General features: G+C 39.1%; 1 protein-coding gene across 4 annotated transcripts in view; it reads left to right on the top strand.

Moving 5' to 3' along the window:
* The window catches only part of MICAL-like (protein), a 269,708-nt gene that overhangs the window by 218,281 nt on the left and 28,366 nt on the right, over positions 1 to 23,061 (top strand). For all 4 annotated transcript variants that reach the window (XM_083135879.1, XM_083135880.1, XM_083135878.1 and 1 more), the window contains one exon: positions 8,628 to 8,710. In XM_083135879.1, the coding sequence (XP_082992005.1) occupies positions 8,628 to 8,710 (83 nt within the window). The remainder of the gene's footprint in view (positions 1 to 8,627; positions 8,711 to 23,061) is intronic.

The following is a 23,061-nucleotide window of genomic DNA, read 5'->3' as shown; positions in this document are numbered from 1 at the left end:
TGCATAAAGTGTCTCCTAGGGTAATTTAGGTGTCAGAGGGGTGGGGGGTGCTGCTATTACCGTTAGCTTTATAGTGATGGAAATGTATTCTTAGTTTTCACCGCCTGAATTTGGCTGCATTACCCATCTCAATAATTTTATGATGTTCATATGAAATCGAAAATAAAGGATTCCCGGATAATAATATTGATATCTTCACCTTAAGCCACAGCTCTATATGTAAAAAATACCTGGGGAGGAAAGAGGGGTGTGGGTGACGCAGCCTATATATGAATATCACGTCACGTGCAAAATGTACACTCATGGCAAAGGTTGGTCTTTATGGGCCGGAGCCAGTGGTGGCATCATGGTGGGGCAGGGGGCGGGTGCCACAGTTCACAGTAACGAGTTCACGAAAGAGCCAGATCTGGCTCCAAAAAAGCGAAGTTGGCAACAGTGATCGACAGCTGCCCCAGCGAGAAAACCTAGGGGAAATTGTCCCTCCTCGCCTTAACGTGCTGAAAAAATCGTCAAAAGTGGCAGTTTTGCGTAGTTATCTCGACCGCTGGCAACACTGAATGGAACTACTTGGTACTGAACCTTACGTGATGGTTTCATGTTATCGCGAGAGGTGCATTCGTATCACGCCAACATCTTTCACGTCACCACGCGACGGTGCAAATGGGACAGCCGACGACGCCACTGGAAGTGCCCTGTTCCGGGAGATTTATCCGAATCGCTCCGGATTTTGTTGTGTCCCATGGAAAGGTGATACGGGGCACGATTGTATGGGACACTTGTATAAGCAGGATTCTACCTACGTGCTTAATCATGAGTGTGTTTTGAGTGCAAGGAACTTTTCACCACTTCCTGATAATATACAGGGTGTCCAGGGATGATGGTATCTTTTTCTTCTAGCTATAGAGTATTGTGTACAGACTGGAGAAATTTGCTGTTATTTCAATATTCAAACATCTTAAAATTCTTATAATTATACAGAGTGAAACAAAAGTAGGTGGACAGTAAATGATAACATTTATTTGAGATTACATATACAATTATATTTACGAATACAATTCAATTTTGATAAACAATTATTACATTTACAATTTAATTTTATTATATACAATAATACAATACTAAAGCACTGAAAATTTTATCAACGCAGGTGCTCGAACTGCCGTCCATCACAATTGCACAGCTTTGAAGTCTACCTTTCACGCTTCGACAAACATTTTTGCATAAGTCTCCTTGTGTATTAATTTCTTGAAATGCATCGCTTATGTAATTTTTCAAATCACCGACACTTCGTGGTTTTCGACTATAAACTTTGTCCTTGAGTACTTTCCAAAAGAGGGATGTAAGGGGTGCTCCTTCCACATACTGCACCCAATAGTCAACCTCACTTCCACGTAGTACACCCTGGACTGCAGACTAACGAGGCTCTGGCGACTGCCCCCAGAGCCAGTATAATTTTGTTTGTGTTGTCCTGTGTTTTGTCCTTATTTGTGCTGAGTGCTCCTTTACAGCCTCAGCTTTTAACGAAAGTCAGAAGATTTTAATATTTTATGATTTTAGTTATGCAACGTTAGAGTTGTTATGTGTAACGGTAAGGGGCTGGACCCCGAATAATGTGTCGGCTGCAAAATAGCCTTAGTGCTGACGCACCCAAAATTTTAAATAAAAAAAAAAGCTTTCCAAAAGAAAAAATCAATTGGGGTAAAGTCAGGTGAACGTGCTGGCCAATCAGTTGGCCCTCTTCGGCCAATCCATTTCTCAGGAAATGTTTCATGGAGATACTCACGGACTACTCTTTCATAATGTAGAGGAATCTTGTTGGAAGTTCAGGTCACGTGAATTAGGCAGTTGTAACTGTGGAACAACTTGATTAATTAGCATTTCGAGATACTTGTCGCCTGTGACTGTTCCATTAACAAGTTGCTTGTGATCCTCTGTGCAAACTGTTCTGGGTTGACCAGTTTTTGGGGCATTAAGAATTGAACCAGTGGTATCAAATTTGTCACGAATGCGGTAAATGGTTTGTTTCTTTGGTGCTTGAGTACCAAATGTTTCCACCCATTTTCTTCTAACGGTTTCAGCATTTTCAGACTTCCAATACTCTTTTAACACCTTTTTCTTGCATCAGTATTTAAATTATTTGCCATTATGGGTTCTCTGAACTATCTGAAAAGAAAAAAAAAAGATTCAATTCAAATAACCTTTAATTTAATATATTATAACACAAACCATAGTTATAATGAACACCATTGTTATAGTATAACCCTAACACAAACCCTATTCCACCTACTTTTGGTTCACTCTGTATATTAATTTTTTAAAGGCAAGCCAGTAGTAAAAATCAAGAGAAAACGCATGATTCAGAGTTGTTTGTTTAGGGTAGGGTGTAAGGTGTAGTATAGGTTTTGAGCATATTTTTCAGTTCCTTTAACAATGATATTTTTTCTCCTGACCGTACTTATGAAACAAAGGAAACTAATATCCGCGATTACGGTGGTAAACTACCACCAGACAGGCAGAATAGAATACTTTTATCCGGAATTGATTTGAGAAAATCGTTTCAGAGAGAGGTGCTTGTGTTGTACGTTGTTATTTTTTCTACCGTGTGCCATTTAATTGATGGATTGAATAATTTGGTTTATTTACTTCTCTTTTCTGCCATTCTTGGATAATCGTTAAGATTAGGATGAGTGATGAAATTGATGAAGGAACACTCACAAAGAACACGACACCCATGTCCAGGCGGAGATTCGAATCCCTGTACCATTTACAAATATTGCAAAATTAGAGAGTAGATCAATGTGGCAGACAGGAAGATTGGGTCCTGAAGGCGGTAGGCAGGCCAGGTAAATGATCACAGGAGGGAGCAAGCATGGCACACTTTGTCGCTACTCGATAATTTGTTTATAGAGCGACCACAAACAAAAGAGCCTTCAGCCAGTAGCCTTCGCGCATCTTCCCCTCCATCCGTTTAGCTCCGCCGTTTAGCTCCGCTCTGCCCCTGCCCTACATGCGCGAATACGATGCACACGACACGCGGTTCTGCGCAGGTTCTTTTGCTTGTGGTCCCCCCACTATACCATACCAAACCCTGCCTGCGTTTTATTTTGTTAGGAAAGGTGAGCTAATGAGAGGGTTAGCTTCCATCAACTCCTCCTGGGCATGCCACTGCATGAAGAAACTTAATAATGGCTGGGAATCTTTTATTTAATGTTCTAACTAGCAGAAAGACCTCGAGTTATGCAATTTCTTGCGTAAGTGGAAATTTACATAACTCCCACCACTAAACCAAGTATTTACCACGTACGCAAAAAATAATGCACCATTAATAACAGTATCACCCATGGCACCCAGTATTAACATTCCAAAAGTTAACATTCCAATCACATATTGCCCGCATTTTAAGCGAAGCTCACAGAAATTTGGGATTTATAATGAGAATGGGTCATCAATTTAGAAAAAAGGAAACATTTCTCTTGCTATATTATACGCTCGTCAGATCTAAACTCGAATATGCTTCTCTTGTTTGGAACCCGCAATTCAAGAAAGATATCGAAAAATTAGAAAAGCTTCAAAATAAATTTCTCAGATATCTACTATTTAAACTTGATGGTACATATCCAAAACTCACTCCTAGCAACATATTACGCGAAATCTTTAATATTCCGTCACTCGACGAAAGGAGGCAAACAAGTCAAATAACTTTTCTCTCCAAGCTTATCAATGGTAAAATAGATTCTTTTAATCTGTTGTCGAATTTAAATTTTTATGTGCCAAACTGTATGTTAAGGCCCAGAACTGATCTCTTTCAAATCCCCCTTGGAAGAACCAAAATGACCGAAGCTGAACCCATGAGGAGAATGTGCAAGTTATTTAATTTAGTTTCTAAGAATAATCCAAGCGTAGACCTATTTAAATGTAATTGTAACATAAGATCTAATCGCTGAATTTCTGTATGTTTTGTTTTGTTTTGTTCATTGAATTTTGGTTTTCATTCAGCTTGTAAGGTTATATCCAATAGTTTAGCGTCATTTATTGTTGTTTTGTCTCTGTGTTCCCTTTGCTTCTATAATCTAATAGTTAATTTCTCACAATTATTCTTAAAAGTAAAATGTATATTGCATCATTCATATTTCTTGTTAATTTTCTTAGTTATGTTCTTGTTTATGTAATGGTGTCATCCCATATTGAACACTGTAATTGGGCATGCGCCTGTTGTGTTTCAATTAAATAAATAAATAAATAAATAAACCTTATTAATTATTGTAAAACGCGGACACACGAGGCAATGCTTCTGTTACTTAACAAATGACTGCTAGTGTTAGTGGATGATGATGATGATGATTGTGATTCATTGTCATTTGCCGTGTCCTAAGATAATCGACATAAATCCGGCAAAAGTCGCTAAATTTGACAAGGCTAGAAAAGTCCTGGTAAAGTCGGTAAATTTAATTTAATTTCAAAATCGTGAAAATAAATAAATATTGAATGTGGTTGTTATGCTTGCAGCGAATAATTTTTCACATATTTGTGAATTTTATATTTATACAATAGGCGTTCGTAAGTAAACAAAATCGTGTCATCTCCGCTTACTACGAACCCTTACGGATTGGTTGGTAATTAGGTTCTCGCAAATCGAATTCGAGAATTTACTGTGAACTTTTTCTTGGGGTGGGGGGGGGCAGAGTCATAGAAACGTTTTACTATTATTATTATTGCTATTGTTATTTTTATTGTTGCTATTATTATTTACTACTACACTTTACAAATCATAAAATTCACATGGAATTGAAGATACTTTGACGTTGTATAGAAGTTCACACTTGAGTCTACTATTTAGGTAGAAACTGGATTCGCCTTCCTTCCTTTCAATAAACATCTAGCCTATCACTTTGTTGATGAACAGTTCTTTTTCTGTAACCTACGGCCTGTATGTCACAAAAATCTTCTTTTTTTTATACAAAATATGCTAAAATTTCACCATTCTAATTACATTAACTCTTTCTCAGGGGGACCGGGAACATCTAAAAGCGCCAGGGCGTTTGTTTCTGCTTATTGAGTGAAAACGTAACTCCATGTGTACCACGCAAGCTTCGTCCGTAAATGCGGGTTTACGTGTGTCGGCATCCACCTCTGTTTTGCTCGTATCTGTGCGGAGGAGGATGAGGACTTAAATAATGGACGCGGTGAATAGATTGGGAACACGTAAGAGAATGCGCTCATCACAGACTCCAGCGCATTTTTCCCCCACACGAATCTTCAAATTTGGAAATGATGGGTCTCCGGTTGAAGAGATCGACCTCGCCCTATTGATGGGGGCCACGCCCCACCCACGTCACTCGCACAGATAAACGCCTCGGCTTCCTGGTTCGTGACTGCCCCAATAAAAGTGCGGATGCAGACCCCCGATCGCCTTCGCTGCTTCTGTTCTATGCTCTGACCGCGTCAGGGTTTCCATCTCATTTTGCATCATCAAAGTCAGGTGGCTACAGAGTGATCCAAAATTCATGCAAACCTTATGGCTAAATTAAGTTTTGTGTGTAATTTTATGAGCACCCGGCAACACTGCAAACTCGTATGTTGATGCTACGAATCCAATGCAGCTTAAGCAAATTAAACAAGGTTGCCAGGTGTTTGTGTAATATTCTTTTGGGGGTTGTTTCGGAAGAAATATTCTAGTCTGCATTAGGGACAATAATACAAGGTGTTGTTTCTCTCTTAAAATTCACCAGATTTTGCATTCTACCATTAAACTAATCAGAAATGTGGAAAAGTAACAAACTTTGTCACACAGGTGGTGAGAGAAGAAATTTCAACTGGATCATACATATATATACTACTCCTCGAATACACATGTGTATGCTTACATCTTTGTTGATAACGAAGCTATTTGGTGTCTGAGGAAAGTAAAAGTGTATAAGAAATAAGATTTTGTTCGGTTAAAAAAAATGGCTAGTTTACATAAGGGAAACGTAAAGACAGTTTCTATTAAAGAGTAACACGTTTTCATTACAAATGTTTATCTATTCCAGTAACGTAACACTTACGTTACACTACCACTCTTAAAGTAATGTGGCTGGTGTTAAAATAGCAAGAGGAACTAATTCATTACTTATGCTTCTTTGACGGCACAGAGAGTTTGTAACTAGGTGCTCTGTGGCATTTTCCGAGTCACGGATAGATGGCAGGATCATTACATATACACTTTTGACTCCGTTTGCAAATTATGAAATTTTTGCATTATTGCATTGAAGCTGTCGTGTTTCCACCACCTAGGACATGCTGCTGAGTAACTGACTTCAAAAGTTGCCACCCCATTAACGGAGCCCCGTAGTGTATTAAGACTCTCTTATCATGGCCAGCGCGGAGAACAGAAAACAGGGGTTCCTTCATGTCATGCATTTAATTCAATTTTGTTGTAAATTGATTAGAAAGGATGAACCTTAACAGTGAATGTTTAAACTTTTTGATCACTGCTCTATTTTAATAGTTATTCGCTGTCAAATATCTCAATATTTGAAAAAACGTGTAAAGATTTATTCTAAGTTAATGTAAAAATTAAGCTTTTCTAGTCTTTTTTGCATCCTTTCTGAATAAATCTACTGTTGTTTTATTCAAATTGAGTGGCCCATTGTTACGATATTTCATTCCAAACATTGACATGCATTTTGAAAAATCGCAAAATATCTATAAAATATTATGCTAAAATAGCATTCTGCAAGTCCTACGAGTTCAGCCGTCTGCCGAGAGATGACTCTGACCAAATTTTCTTCCTACGTAGTTAATTTTCCTCGGCTCTGAATAGCGACCTTTCTCTTACTGTTAAATTACATTACAGTTACGAGTTCAGTGGCTGCAGCTTCCAAGAACAAACGTCATGACTTCTTTGGTCTCATCGTTACTTAAATTCATGATGCATCTCTCTAACTCCAAACGCATTAGTTACCCTCATGGGCGTATATATAGCTCACGTAAGGGGGTGGGGGCTGTTCGACTTTTGGTTCAATTAGGGTTCCTATATTTCATAAGTGAAAATCCGGGACACTACTGACCGGTAGCTTGTGAGAAAGCGGGGGGTGTAAATTGTCATTTACATCACACATTGTGTGGGAACTTTATCTCTAATTATTTTCCAGAGAAATTCCGAAACTATCAGGAAATTGCAGACATTTGCTTTGCAGTCTCATCTGGTGTGTGGAATTAATTTCTTTCCCATCCGTATGCCGTTCTATACGCTTGTAATTTATGACAACAAAATTAGTCTGAAGAATTTTTTACGAACAAGTCTCTGCGCATAGCGGATAGAACAGGTAATCTGGTAATTTTACTAAACCAAAGGGGGGGGGGGGTTGGACCCGTTGAACCCCTTAAATACGCCATTGGTTTCCCTGCAATAAGACTTTAAAAATAGGATAATTTTTAGCGGGACACACTGTAAATTTGCACGAAGGATCGTTAATACACAGCTATCTTTCAATTTTAGAATAACAGTGGTTCGAGCCTAAATCACGTACAGGTCCATGGAACACTAATAAAAACATAATAATTGTGACTTGGCAACCACTCACAGAAAAAAATAATCTGGATCTCGCTGAACTCTAAATGTTGAGAACAATTCGGTGAATTGGCAACCCTGTTAATTGGAGCAAATGAAACAGTAAAAGCAGGAACGGCTCCCTCTGTGTATGTTCAAGTGACCACAGTCATAAATTTTACTCGGGACGTGCCGTGTTTGTCCATTTTCTTATGCACCAACGAGGAAGAGAACCATTTAATCTTTCTCAAGGTCAAACTTTTCTCACTCTTTCGAGTTGGTATGGCCAGAGAGAGAGAGTGCGACAGGCAAGCATCGGCGAGACATGCTGGAAAGCGAACGTAAAGTAATTGTTCAACGGACGGTTAGTTGAGCGTGGATTATATCCATAACGAGAGACTGATTTGAGGAGCTTCGATATTAGCTATTGGAATTCAAATTTCAGTAACAAACTAAAAACTACAAGTAATATCAGCACCATTAGATTGTTGCTGTTACGTGGCCTCATAGATCGGAGGCCTACGTGTTATTATTTTTCTTTGTATTTCTCGTGTTTCGTCGTTTTTGTCTCTTCAGGCTAATCGGGACGATATGAAGAATGAAGAGTAGATGAAGTTTTTCGGACCCTCACAAAGGATCTCCCAGACCGCGTCTAGAACCCGGCAAGTTTATCCTGTATATATAAAACCACGCAGCACAGAAGCATTATTGCCACTAATATTTCTTTCGGTCGGAGAGTGAATATGTTTTTGTTGGCATTGTAAAAAAATTGTGAAATATTTCCAACACCCATCTTTGGACGCGACAGTCACACATATTCCAAGAGGCTGCAGTTGGAGACGAGCCAAGTAACACTTTCGAGCATGATTTAAAACGCTTGGTTCGCACCCAGTTGTGTAGTCTTGGAATAACGTGGCAGGTTTTTTCAGGATGAATTCCATAAGTATCCTGGAGGCTTACTTCCCAACCGTACAGTTTAGTTAACCGGGATTGCATAACGTGTCTGGCGTCGTGGAAATAATATATACTTGATGTATGCCATGCTTAATCTTTTACAGAATGACAGTTCATATAACATATTTTTTTTCTTTTCCAGATTCCCCACGAAAATCGCCTTCCAAGCGTGTGTCTAGTGACAGGGTAGTCAAGACGCCGACGTCCGAGTCCCCACCTAGCAAAGTGAGCAAGGGTTTTTCTGTTTCCTTTTGTAGCGAAATGCAGACAGGCAGTTTTAATCCACTTGAGTATAGACATTATACCTGCAGGTTAGAGATGATGTGATGGTTGACGTCAAGTGTGTGTATTTTCAGATAATAAATTGGACCTTAGTTCGAATCCTGGGTAAGGAATGCACGTGTTTGATTGTGATGGTTTTTTCGCGTATTTCATTCTATTCATGCTCATCGCCTCAGATATCCTAGAGAGAACAGGACAGCGACCTAAAAGAACTACAATACAATACAATAAGTGTATTTATTGGTTAATTTTTTTTACTTCACTTTTCTGCCACTTTTGACTACTCGCGAAGATAAGATGAATGATGATAAGATTAATGAAAGGACAGTCACAAGCACGCATGAACAGGGCACAACACAAGACTCCAGAGGATTTTACTGGGTGCGACTCCAGACGACAGAGCCTCGCTAGCCTGCAAAATGCGATCCAGTGTGTACTACGTGGAAGAAACGTTGGCATTGCGCTGCCTGCAGAAAGATTGACTACCCCATAATAAATATATTAGACCGGCCCCGTATTTGCATAAGTTCTAATGAAACTAATATCTCTCTTTATTTATTATTGTTTGATGGGTAATGAATTTCAAGGTTCGATCCACGATCACGAAATGAATGACTAGAAACAAGTTGCCCCTCTTTAAACACATTGTAAGAGTTAATTATGTAGCCTGTTTAGGATCCGGAGTACATACAATCCAGCTTTCAGTGAATAATCCAGTTTGTTGGTGAAGCAGTAGATAACGGTTCAATAAAATAACACACGATGCTCCAGTTTCGAGTTAAATGTTCTTCAGTGGGAGAAATCGTGAACAAAGCACGATTCTTTTAGTTTCTGGAAAGAGCATCCTGGTGTCATTTGGAGAAAATGGTGGACGTGACTGTGGACTCTCCGAGAGAGAACGTGAGCTGATATGTCAAGCAGCCACGAAGCGGCAGTCTTATCACCAACAGGCAATAACGTGGAGAAATGGCAAAGTGGGAATGGCTTTCACTTCATGTGTGCCCGGTCCTTTACTGCCGCTTCGGAAATGCCAACGTTCCACATTATTCCTATTTTGCATACTAAAGCTATAAGTAGAACCTTTAGAAAGTGATTTTTTTTCTTTTTTGACGACAACCGGTAACAAAATTGAAGATACTTCTCTAATGGCATTGTAACGGCAGAGGAATAATAATAAAAACAGTGCAGTTGTATAACGGCAAATGGAAAGTTGAAACTAATCTGATCAGCAGGCTTTAAGTATAAATTTAGTAAAGACGTCATTTTTCGTATAATGTACTTGCATTATTTTAATTGGCGACTTGTGATCACGTAAGCTTTCCATTCTCGCATAGAAAACCTCTGGTATAGTGTGAATACTGACAAAAGTTGATGATATGCATTTTTCTTAAATATTATTTTTCCATGCTCTCTCTGCTGTGGTACTCTGCACCGGTTAAACGAGTTAAATTAGCAAGATACATAAATAAAAAAGCTAATTTTGAGTTTTGACTAGAATTGGATTTTAATTTTTACCCTTCACTGCCTGTCTGCACCAAATGTCATTTTTATTCGTGTATTTGTGCCCTGTATAACACTAACGTTGAGTTTGTTATGTCTTACATGTTCAGAGGTTCTAAACAATGTTTTTGCCTTACACTATTGTGTTTCATCATACAGTATTTTTTTTGTTTTTGATTGTGAATTTTTATATTTTGTTTTTGATTGTGAATTTTTATATTTTGTTTTTGTTTGCTCTTTTTTATTAACTTTCTTTTGTGCCTTTTGTGACAGTATGTGTGGTATCCTTTTTTAATATACACTACATTAATCCTCTTCGTTTTCTGTAACCTTGCATGCGGGTGTGGATGTAATGCTATTTGTTTGTTGCTTGCTTTATTCTCTGTATTTTTATTAGTCCTAGCCAATCCACTCTTGTTGGGGATTCAAACGTCTACTTGGGCCAGGTCTTGGAAGTCTCTGTATAGGGTTACGATAGAAAACAATAGCTTAGAGCGCCTCGTAACCGCCACAAATATCTAGAAAAAAGTTATCGGAATTCAGTTAGTGTTCTGAATGCTTAGTAAATCTAGTTTTTTCGTAATGTATTAGAATAGATAGGTTTCTTAAAACGAGAGGCATTTTTGGGAAGAAATGTGGTACATATTATCACATAGCCGTTGAAATTTAACTGGAAATACAATTTGCACTACAAGAGAAGTATCGTGATTTAATTTAGAACTCTCTTAGTTAAACAGAATTTATTTCCCAAGTGACTTCATATGATTTTGTCACGTATACTTTTCCGCACGTTAGAAAGCACAACAATATGGCATCATAGTTTTAGCAAATTGCTAAAAACGTCACAGTATTGCTATTTCTGTAGCACATAGTACCAAAATGTAGGCCTATAAGAAAAACTTCATTGTAGTACGTTATTCAATTTTTAGTCTGGCTTGAAATTTTAAAAATTTCACCTTGAAAACTTGGAATTATGGCTTGGTCTCAAGAGTAGCCACACTGAGTAGGTCTTGAACATAATTGTGGTAACTAACGACTGCATTGGCACCACTGCCCTAGCTTGATGTCCGACCCTGGAGGTCGGAATCTTTTTGAGATCGTCATAATTACACACGACTCGCACAATGAGCCTCCCCACTCGGCCTGTCCAGTCTCGATGCGTGTGCAGTGGCCGACGGGGCGGCATGCCAGTCCACCATGCAGTCCGTGGCTCGAGCCCTCTGGGATCGCTTCTTCCGGGAGATGTTCGTTTCCGGCGCCGTCTTCTTGGTGCTGTACCTGGTGTGGCGCGTCGGGATGCTCTGCCGGAAGTGGGCGACGTCCCTGCACCATCGGAGAGTCCTGAGGGAGAGGATGAAGGACTGGACCCAGCGGAAGATCCGCCACTATGAGGTCTGATGAGCATGAGTTGCCTTTCTGCATGCAAGCATGTTGCTTTGCAGCTTCCGGTGTGGTGGCGTGACAGGAAGGGGGCTGAGGGACACGTGGCTATTCTAGGTTGTAAGCATAAAGTGCCGCTTGATGTTTGGCCGGTGAAAAGATACGTTCGGAAATTTTTATCTTTTCGAGAAACTGCTGCGATTTTCCAATTCTGAAAAATTACGTCTGTTGGAATTCATTGTGGAGCAATCACGTGAATCTTCGTGTGGGTTGCTTTCGCTGTTTTATATATATACAGGGTGGTGCAAACGTAGGTGGAGAGTTCAGTTGACATATTCCATGCCATTTATTTTAGCAGTGACATTATGTAAATCCATGGGCTTAAAATCTGGGGATCGTGGGGGGCCACTCAATGCTACCACTCAATGTAAAATACAATAATTAAAGACTGACAACCTACTTTTGTACCATGTGTGTGATAGGACATTCCATCGTCGCGTGTGTGGCATTTCACACACAAATTTTAAGGTTCTAGACATGAGATTGAATTAAAATATTCATAATTAACTGATTTCATAGAATTATGAAGTTGTGTCTGAAACATACAGGCTACAGATCTAATTATTTTTGTTCGTGAAATATGCATATTATATGCATTCACAAACATTTAAACTTTAACGCAATTAAAAACACTATTAAATTTCAGATTAATTCATTTTGTTATTTACATGGAGTAGGAAATTCCCCTTACAATAGGCCTACGGTGCTACATAGACTCCCTCGATGTTTGACTGTGACGTCAGATCATACATCTAGGAACTCTAATACTTCGAAACTATTGCTGACATCTAGGCAACAGTGAAAACAACCTACACGAAGATTCGCTTAAACGCTCTAGAAGGAATTTCAAATAGATGTAATTTCTCAGAATTTGAAATATCGTAGAAGTTTCTCGGAAGAAGTGGAATGTTCGAACACGTCCTCGCTGGCACAGGCCAAAGGTTCAGCTCGGCCATAAGAACAGGGTTCTGGGAAAAGTGTAGTTATTTGAAACTGCTTGGCTTCAAAATGTAAAATAAAATAATAAATACAAATGGCACAAATAATTAATTAAAACAATAAATAAAATACATTACAACTGCGTATAAAAGTAACAAACTTTGCCAGAGAAAATGTAGAACGAGCATTGGAAATTTTCTCCCGATAGTCGAATATATTGCGGGTTAAGATTGGGAATAATAGGATATCCTTTCACATACAAGATATATTTGAAACCACTATTTGAATGCATTGCTACTAGGTCGAATGAAAGTTAGATATGTTGTTATGGATCTTTTGTGTTCTGTTTTATCAAAACATATCTGTTTTAAACACTTGAATTGAACCAACACCTAAGAATGATCCATTCTACATTGTATATTGAAATAGGAGCCCACAAAAACATATACTATCGTGGCTTGTGTCGGATTAGCCGAGATCCCAGGTTCGATACCCGGTGGAGAGACATTTCAATAGTGTTTCGGATCCCACTTTAAACTGTAGATCCAGTCTAGATTAGCCTATCAATGCATAAAGTGGACTAAGTCAACAATTCAAATATAATCAGCCGAGATTGTTTATCCTTCCACCAAGCCAGTGCTCACCGAAGAGATCGAAGACTACAGCCGTCTCCAGCAGATCGGAAATCGAGAGAAAACAGACTGCGAGAATTGTTGTTGACATGAAACAAGAATGAACTACTTTCTCTTTCTATCAATCAACAATATAACACAAAGTTTACAAAACGATTGAGAAAAAGCAACAGAAATGTACCCAGATTTCTGTGCCTTCAGGGTGAATTTCAACTAAAGAGAACACGGAATATGAAGGCGGTTAGCAGAAAAGTTCCAACAGAACGCGCGAAAATCCAACGAATAGTGACCGACTCCTATTGCCAATTCTTCTCTCCCACAACTCTTAGGTCAGTTTGCCCACCGTTTGTGTTGTTGTAATTCACTGGGCTACAGCCTGGCAGTCCACACTAAGCCAGCGAAATACACAAAATATCAGACGACAGTATTCAGTACTTCCTGTAACGTTCGGTTTGGCAACAGCGTGCATGGCAAAATGCTCAACCGCCTTCGTAGTTGGCATCTCCTATAGGGCCTCAAAAAGGTACATGAAAAAAGTTTTTGGTTTCTCCAAATCAAATGATCCGTTCTTCAGATTCGGTTTAACGAACCGGTTCATCACGAACTTAGCTCTTCATTTTTTTTAATGGTTTTACCTTGTATGCATGCTTGTAGGTGCGTGAGAAAAATATTTTGAGCGGGTTTCAGAGTAGTTAGTTTGCATGCTAGAGTAATTGTATCTTCTGATCAAAGGGCGAGATAAGGAGTTTCGCTAAGGGTGGTGGAAACTGGCTGAATCTTGCGTTCTCGTCTGCCCTTGGCAGTTCTTTCTCAACCTGTCTTCTTCAACAACTTTGCTTGCTCTCTCTCCCTCTACTTAACTAACTTTCCTGGGTTCTGTCCTCTGTATTGCCCAGCTTTCTTGCCATAGCAAGAAAGCAGTGTGGGTACAGGTACGATATATATTTTTGAAAATACAAACCTTTTCTACCAAAGACAAGTGTACATTGACAAACGAAACTCTGCATGTTGTAGATTTATAATGACGTACATCTACAGTTTACAGAAACCGCCTTTTACACCCATCTCTGTCCACAGTTTCTGTAGTTTTACAACATTGTGTGAATGTGAATTTCCGCAATGTATCCATAGATTAGTCACATACCGGACGTAACTCTGATGCAGGTAACCGTGTCATTAATCTGTGCTAAACTGTAATGCAATATTACCCATGTGCTTTAGGCTAGATTTTAACATAGTCAAGTAGATATAGTCCTAGATCACCGTTTTTGTTTCACTTAAGGAAACGTTAAATCTTAGTCAAGCATTTTGTTTTGTGTTTTAGTGAAATCGCTTTCTCTTATAGCAAGGAACTGTCAACATTGATTTTCCGCTGCTAATCACATCAGCTACTTCAGGAAATTTACAGTATTGCCAGGTGCAGTCAAATTTACGCAAAGGTTGCCATTCGGAGTAATATGAGAATGAATGCAAAGCCTCATGTTGACCGTTTATACGGACTGCAGTGTTGCAAACTCATAATATATAACCAAGTTACTTTTATTATTTTGTTCACATAACTATTATATAGCCACTAAGTGTCATTTCGTAGCCCTTTATTGATTGAATTAGTTTATTTTACGTAGCTTTAATTTCCTTTTGGCTAATCGCGTCGATGCTGATGAATGATGATATTATGAAATAGATGAAGATACAATCGTAAACACGTATGGACGACACCACACACTTATTACAGAAGATTGTTCTGTCTTCATGTGCAGGCGCCAGAGCCTTGTTAGCCTGAAAAATGCAGTCCCGGCTGACTGGAAGAGAGGTTGACATTTGGATAATTTCTGAAAGGGTCACCCCTCAAACCCTTCGTAGTCCTTGATTTCGCCTTTGCTCGTTGGAAACTAATATCACTGTTCCTGCCAACGTTGTGTGCTAATTTGAATCGTCTTGAGAAATAACTTGAAGTTCTTAAACTTGGCACTTCACCATTATAAAGGATTGAACTTGCTACTGTGTCTGTAATTCTTTATTTACGAACTCTGTCCATGAACGTAGTATGTGTACAGTGGCGACGTTAGGAGGGCATGGAGGGGCACTTTTGGCCACATTGGCCCGCACACTGTGCTAAACCTTATCTGCCAAAGGAAAGTAAATTGTCCCCCCCCCCCCCGTTTTCGAACCCAATCACCGTGTATTAACTGCAGACAACACATGTAGGGGTGCATTTAGTTCCTGCTGCCCCAAAGTACCCAATGATTAGTTACCTCTAATTGTATAATTGTAATTGCCATGCCAGCTACAAGTTGCTGCGGGAAAAGCTACAAAAATAGCGCCATGGTCATATCTGTCAAGATGGAAAGTTATGAATATGATGGGAGATTTCCTTGTTTTGTTCGCGTGATGACAATGGCATTATGAAAATATGCGATCCGCTCAAATCTTGGAACCTCATCCGGTAACCATCAAACCCAACCAATTCAATCAACCACCGAGATTTTCCCAAGGCATAGAAGAATTAACAGGTGCATAGTTCCTGCCTTTCTTCTCGGTCGTTGCCTGCGTGAATGGCGTACACGAAGCTTCTTTATGAAACAGCCCGAAAGAATCGTGGATGAGAAAAAATATATAGCTTTTCCATCTTGTACGGCATGTTCGACACGACGCCTCACTGTGAATTGGAGTCTCCTGGTTGCGTGACTCCACACACAATGGCGCTGGAGGTTCCTGGTTTTTGCTGGCAGCAATTGCACCCTGGCCTTGCTAGATACAAGTAGGGGAAGGGGGGGTACACCAGCGGTTTTTTAAAATGATAATATGGCGTTCAATTTTTCCGATGCGACCTAAGAATATAGGATGGCAAAACCTTCGATATTTAGTAAACACATTGTTACACTCCAATGGTCTGTAAGAAGAGTTCGTATGGAAATTCTAGTGTGTTCCGGAAAAGAAAACATAAGTCACAACTGTAATTTTTGGTTACCTTCCGTTTTTATCAGATATTCTTTTAGATTTAATATAATTTTTTTTTAAAATTTTTATTGGGCATGTGTAAAAATTCTAAAGAGTGACGATCTATCGTGTGTGTCATGTCTGTCATGTTTGCTATTGCAAGAAGAAACATTTAAAAAATGTCTGCTGTAAAATGCATTTCTTAAGTGCTTTTTCCCCGAACATGCTAGAATTTCCAGATACGTTGAAATAGACGAGACATTACTCGGAGCTTCCTGCATAAGGCTGTGGCTCGTACACCAACATACATTACGCAATACAGATTTCTGATTAAAGGCTGGCTGTCAAGACTGAACGGAATACTGTGTTCCGTTCATCGTCATCACCGGAAGTTGACGTGGGTTGTCGTCCTGCTCTTCAATTATCCACTCAACGCACTATCACCATTTTGCACTAACACTGTTAATTTCGGCACAGGAAACAGCTTACGCTTACAAAGAGAACGATCCTATCTCTGATCTTCTTTGTTGGTTCGTATCCCACTTTGAAAACTGTAGGCACAATTCCGATTAGCCTATCTGTGCATAAACTGAACTTAAAGCAAACAAGGAAACTCTTCAAACTCACCGTGGAACAGCCATGTTGAAATGCTCTCGCAAACAAAAGGGAACAAATATGTACTGAACACACTTCATAATACGTTGATTTTAGTATAAGCAAGCAGTGTTGCTAAATCGCACATAATTTAACTCATCATATTTCAATGGTGCATATCGCACTTTAAACTGTAAATCTAATCTCAGGTAGTCTATGCAAGAATAAAATGGACGAAAACAAACTTTGCCAAACTGTCTTACTGAGGCCATCAAAATGCATTTAACTGTGAGTCAGTATTGTGTACAAAGAAATGTACACAACTACAACTACGGTACTCTTTAAGAGTACGAATTTCAACATATTGTGGTTTCTTTCATTTTGTAACTTAAAAAATACAATAAATATTTGATATTCGTTTGTTAATTTACCACATACATCCTGATATGTGACGTAGGATAAAAGGACTTGTCAGAAAATAAAATTTTGTTCTTGTTGCTGAATGGTACTTGGACTCGACGCGAATATCGTCTGGTGTGACTTCCTTCATTGCTCATTCGCGTTGTGTATGGCTCTCTAAGTGGCTAACAAGATCGTGTAAGGACACGTAGGCGATGTTAGAAAGAGAGCCGAGAACGCATGCCAAAAAAAAGTGTAAAAAAGATCCTTTCGTGGACGGCATGCATATGCGGCAGGGCACAATGAGGCGAATTGTAGCATCTACACTGTCACAAAAGGCACGCTGACGCCTTAAGCGTCCTCATTGGGAGCCCAGTTGCGCTTCCTTTCTACTTCACTTGGCTACTTCCTGATCCTGACTACACCGTTGCTAGGCGTGCGGGAATATATAGGCCACTGTGCAAATAGGCTACTTCCATTTCCACCTGTTAAGAGAGTTTGGTCAAATTTCTAGTAGAGACGAAATAGAGAATTAAGTTTCTCTTCTTCGCGCGTTGTCTACCTTTCTCTTATTCCTCTTTTGCCATTTCTGTGCATCCTTGCCTCGATTACGATCTCGCCACCAAATGTACCGAGTTCGAGTCCCGGCACTGGTGTTCTCTTGTGACTGCCCGCATAGATTAAATCCACTCATCATTCATTCGCATCGCCGTGATTAGCCAAAGGTGGTAGACAAGCCTGTTTATGCAATCGTGAATGTCCCACGGGATTGCATATGAAAAAAGTAAAATACCACTTTTCGATAGCTCGCAGCGTTGAAACGAGGCCTCAACCATCAAAGTGTTCAAATGAACAGTTTTACACCTTTACATCTTTTGACGTTGTGAAAATCTGTTCGTTTTAAAACAAACTTTAACGAATCTTTTGATTTTGTACACGTTACTGTTAAACAAGTTTCGTGAAAATTGAATGGTGATGATTTTTTTTTTATGAAATGGAGTAGGCAGAAGTAACAACCAGCATTTAGTCATTGAGTTCTTTCACGAGCATTGTCCGTAACTTCCCGCTATCCTTACTACTGTACTATTTCTCCCTAAGAAAAGTTTCCCCATTTATTTCAACATTGGCTGCATGAAAAACGGGTAGTTCACTTGCTTTACCTGCACACATACATTTCACAAACATATGTGCTACACTATAAATCAGAAGAGGATTAATTCATTTAATACATTGAGAATGCCAAAGCAGTTCGTTTTGGGAAGCAAACCTTCGAACCTGATTTTGAATTTTGTTATAACCTTGTTATAAGATTGAAACGTCACATTTATAATGTGTGTATTTGACTGTAAATTATGTCTTTGTCAGCATTTTGAGTGTTTTATTAAACATGGTAACAAGGTTTCGAACCTGAGTAAAGAACACCTGAATATATTGATCTAATTATTTTTTACTGTCATATTTAGAAGCCAAAACTGGTTATTTCAAGTTTGAACCTTGCAGGTCATTGCGTGTGCACAATCACTTTTAATTTCGAGCAAAGTGGTATGCGTCATTGCCTTGTAATCAAGGGGTACTCGGTGGAGGTACATAGTGGTTCGGATCCCACTTTAAGCTGTAGGTCGAATCCCGATTAGCCTTACTGTGCACAAAGTGGACTTAAACCACCAAATGAATCAATAATTTCGAGCAAAGATGAGATTCATTGAGATGATGCAGTACGTATAAAAAAACAGTCAACAATAAATCTGGCGCAGGGGGGCTTCGGTATAATCTTTTCTTTGCTCTCTTGGTACTGTAGTCACGTGACCTTGGAACGTGGGCGTATCAGGCTGGCGAACTCATACTTTTCTCATGGCACGAGTGGTGCTCCAGCACAAAGTTTTGTAGATCGATCAAGGGGCAGAATAGATGCCTTGATGTGGCAAATGCCGTGATTCCAAGGCTGCTGCTTTTCGTGCCCATGCGCTTGTCGTGAGAAATGCGGAAAAAATGGACAGTCACATAAATCTTGTGACGTCATTCCGTGGTTCTTGCAGGCAGTTATTTCGGTAAACCTGGTGGTTTTTACCCGCACGAAATGTCGCAAGCAGCGAGATAAGGGGTATGGTACTGTTATGCACGGTATTGATAGAAGTTGTTTGTGGTTTGACTCATGTCTGCTTTCGGGCAAAAATCTGGACAAAATATGGCGGAAAGAAGAAAAGTTGGTTACGAAAAAATGAAATGCCAAAATATTGATATAATTGGCGAAAACACAGGCCGAAGAGAGAATATTTCGTCTCTAGAGGGGCCGAAACACCTTTACTAATATTTTAATAAGGTACATCTTTGCTTGATCGGCTTAAAGATCCACTTACAACTGCGATACGTAACCTAAGATGTACTGTCAGGGAACCATCCAGAATTTTCCATCTGGGAGTGTGCAAGGTCATTTTTAGAGAAGTGTAAATAAATATTTAGTGCCAAAATGATCATAAAAATGGACGTACGCTAAAAAAAATAGTTTGTCGGGGCTGTGTACATGAGGGAAGAGTTTAACTGCTTCGAAATCATTGCCATTTTGCACTAATTGTATAATCAAAGAAGCATCTCAAAATTAGTCAAAACACTACGTCTGTTAAAAAGGTTATGGGGTTATATTAATATCACGCGCGCGTACACACACACAAAGTAGAGTTTTAAAATTACCAAACTTTAAACGAAGTTAAATGCAAATATAATAGTGTTGTGTTTAGTTTAATTAATGTACAGTCACCGGCAATAAATATGGGACACCTAGATCCTGAAGTACTCGCTTCCCCGCAAGACATCACATATAACGCCTTGCTGGGAAGCGAGTATTTCAGGATCTAGGTGTCCCGTATTTATTGTCGGTGACTACATCAGGCCAACATTTAGATCCAAATTGTTTGGAGGGAAAATTTTATTGGTTATATTTGAAAAGTATTACTAGCAAATAAATAGTAACAATTAAATTGCACCATCCCAGCGCTGCTAGGTTAAACCCCAACCATCATTTCTGTAAATATACAGTCATGGCTGTGTAGATAAGTTACTACTCAAATCACCCTCACCATTCTCTTTGACTACTAGCGAGTATTTTGACAGAATTGAAATGAAAGTGTACATTTTATCCTGATTTTTACTCTTTTCGACTCCAATCATATTAGACGTGTAAATTAATAAGTATAAAATGATAAACGAGATGTAATTTCGAACCATCCATCGATAAAACAGGTTTGTGTAATATAGGTCAAGGTAAGAAAATCTGGTATGTTAATGATGATGCAGCCTAACTGGTGGAAAATCCACGATGCGTCATTTAGCCGTAAGCATATGGTATTTGCATTACAGTTTAGCGCACAACCTTTCCTTTACCAACCAATCTTGAATGATTGTGTTTACATGTACATGACGCAGTGCTCAACCTGTAAATATGTTCAAGTTGTGAACACGTAATTACAAGTCCACTTCATGCTAACACAATTTAAGATAGTTTTTCTTAATAGAAACATTCTACCGTGAGTAACCCCACACTGTTTTCTGTTTCCTTAGGAAGAAAGCTTGGACATTATGGGACAGTATAAACCTGAAATATTCTGCTAGAAGGTAATTGCTTTGTTTGTTTCTTTTTTACAAGTTTATTTGTTTTTGCTTTATTTTTTCCTGCTTTTGTTTGGTTATTATTTGTTGGTGTTCCGTTCTTGTTTTGTTTTCCTTCAACGTTTTGTTCTTTCCTCCCATGTCACGTGCTGAACCTCGTAAGGCAACCGGAATGCTCACAATCGAGAGCCCAGAATGGTAAGGAGAACGAGGGGAAGGGAGGGGAAGTCAGATGGAGAAGTGGTGTGTGTGGGAGGGCGGTTGCGTCGGTTCACAGATCACTAGCGACATCTATTGAGCGGAAAACAAAATATTTGCGGAACAGCAACGGGGTTTGTTGTGTTTTCACGACACTATATTATTATTTGGTTACACCAGTGGCGTGCCCAGGATTTTCAAATGGGGGAGAGGGGTACCTAGACTTTTTTTTAGTAGTCAACCCTTATTTTGTCATATTTTCCTGTGTTTCATGTTTTTTTTAGGAATACTGGGCCAACCCCCCTTGGGCACGCCACTGGGTTATATATATACAGTATTTATGTGATTTTTAAGTGGTTTTATTATGTACATCCCATTTTTTTCGTTATTACATCCTGTGCTTTCATATTTTATTAATTCACCCCACGTAATTGCTTTTTTGTTTTCCCTCACTTTGATTTGCTAGGTAAAGTTTTAACTACATTTTTGCTAATCCAATCAAATCTTGCTATGTCATGTTAATGAAGCCGTAAAAACAGTCGAGGCTCTTGCTATTCCTGCTCGAAACAAAGCTCACCCTAGTATGTTTTATGTAACACCCTTTCCAAATTGCCTTAAGACTTGCCATTGTCGAACATTTTTTGTTTTAAATCTGAATTTATAGAGCATTTTCCAGACGGCCTCTTCTTGTGTATGGTTGGTCCCAGGCTGTGATTTATCCACATACACCCTAAAATTTTTCACAAATGCCCAATTTATGGTCGGTCATTTTGCCTTTGAATATAGCCTACCCTTATACCCCCCTTAAATACGAGCATACACCCCCTCAAATGAAAAATTCTGAATAAGCCCCCCAGGTTAGGAGAGTAAGACTTTTGTGCTGAGCTGAACACCATGAACGAACGTGTTGGACCGATGGATGGTGCACTTACACCACCTTCTCTGGTAATACGAGTGAAGAAAAATTTCATTTGGTTCAATGTGCTTTTAACATTGGAAAGTAAAACACGTGTTATTCCCTTTTCAAATAATTTAAAACAAAGCATTGCTACAATTTTGAAGTACAGGCTGATTCAAAAGTCCCTTAACACCACCTATAAAATGTAAAGGAGTTAGACTGGGCACAAATGGTCATGATCAGGGAACGGATTTATATGTAGTAAAAATGTGCTAAATATGCAAGTACATATTTAGTTATTTTCACCAAAATATGGAGTTAAACATGGACTTAAAATTGTAAAAATTTACCTTTTAAATACTACACGAGCTACACAAAATACAGTATGCTTACATTGACATTAATTGTAAAACAACACACAATTTCTTTGCATTTAACCATGAATAACAAAATTTTGTTATAAGTGTTCGAACATGAATTTCCTTCTGTTGTCTCTTAAAATGGATTTATATTGACTAAAACTGCGTTCAATATTGCAATAAGTAATAGGAGTGTATTTCAAATTTGTCAGTTATTCACAAGAAATTCACCCAACTCTTTCGGTCACACGTAGTTATTCCGCGAATATGAAGTATGTCTTTAGAAATGTGGAAATAATATGTAAAAATAACTAAAATATGGAAAATAAAAACTACATTTTTCGACTCGCCATGTCATGATGCACAAAGATCATACAAAATGTAACTGATTTCAGTATCATACATTAATATGTATTTACATATAAATCCGTTCCCTGGTCATGATAGAAACAGGTTAGACGGAGAGCAGTGGTTCTCAAAACTCTTTTCAGTCCGGGACCCACCTTGAAGGATATATCACACTTCATGGGACCCATGAGCATGGGCTCTGGCAGAATTACAGCTGGCAGCCGACGAGAAGAGCGCTGGCAGAAGAGGTGTGACGTACTGCCAGGCGACTTCACTCTTTCGCGTGGGGAGGTACTCTTCTGCTAGAACTCTTCTCCTCAGCTTGACAATGACCCACCAAGAAGAAAACAGGACTTCCTTCTCCCCGACCACCCCCAACCACCCCTAAATTCTGCAAATGAACCTGACCCTCCCTTTCCCTCTGTGCCCCATCTCCCTTCATTC

This window comes from Lepisma saccharinum, chromosome 14 (genome assembly GCF_977018435.1).
Source record: "Lepisma saccharinum chromosome 14, izLepSacc3.1, whole genome shotgun sequence".
Lineage (NCBI taxonomy): Eukaryota > Metazoa > Arthropoda > Insecta > Zygentoma > Lepismatidae > Lepisma > Lepisma saccharinum.
The sequence above is the reverse complement of the archived record's forward strand: the minus strand, read 5'-3'. Positions and strand labels throughout refer to the sequence as shown.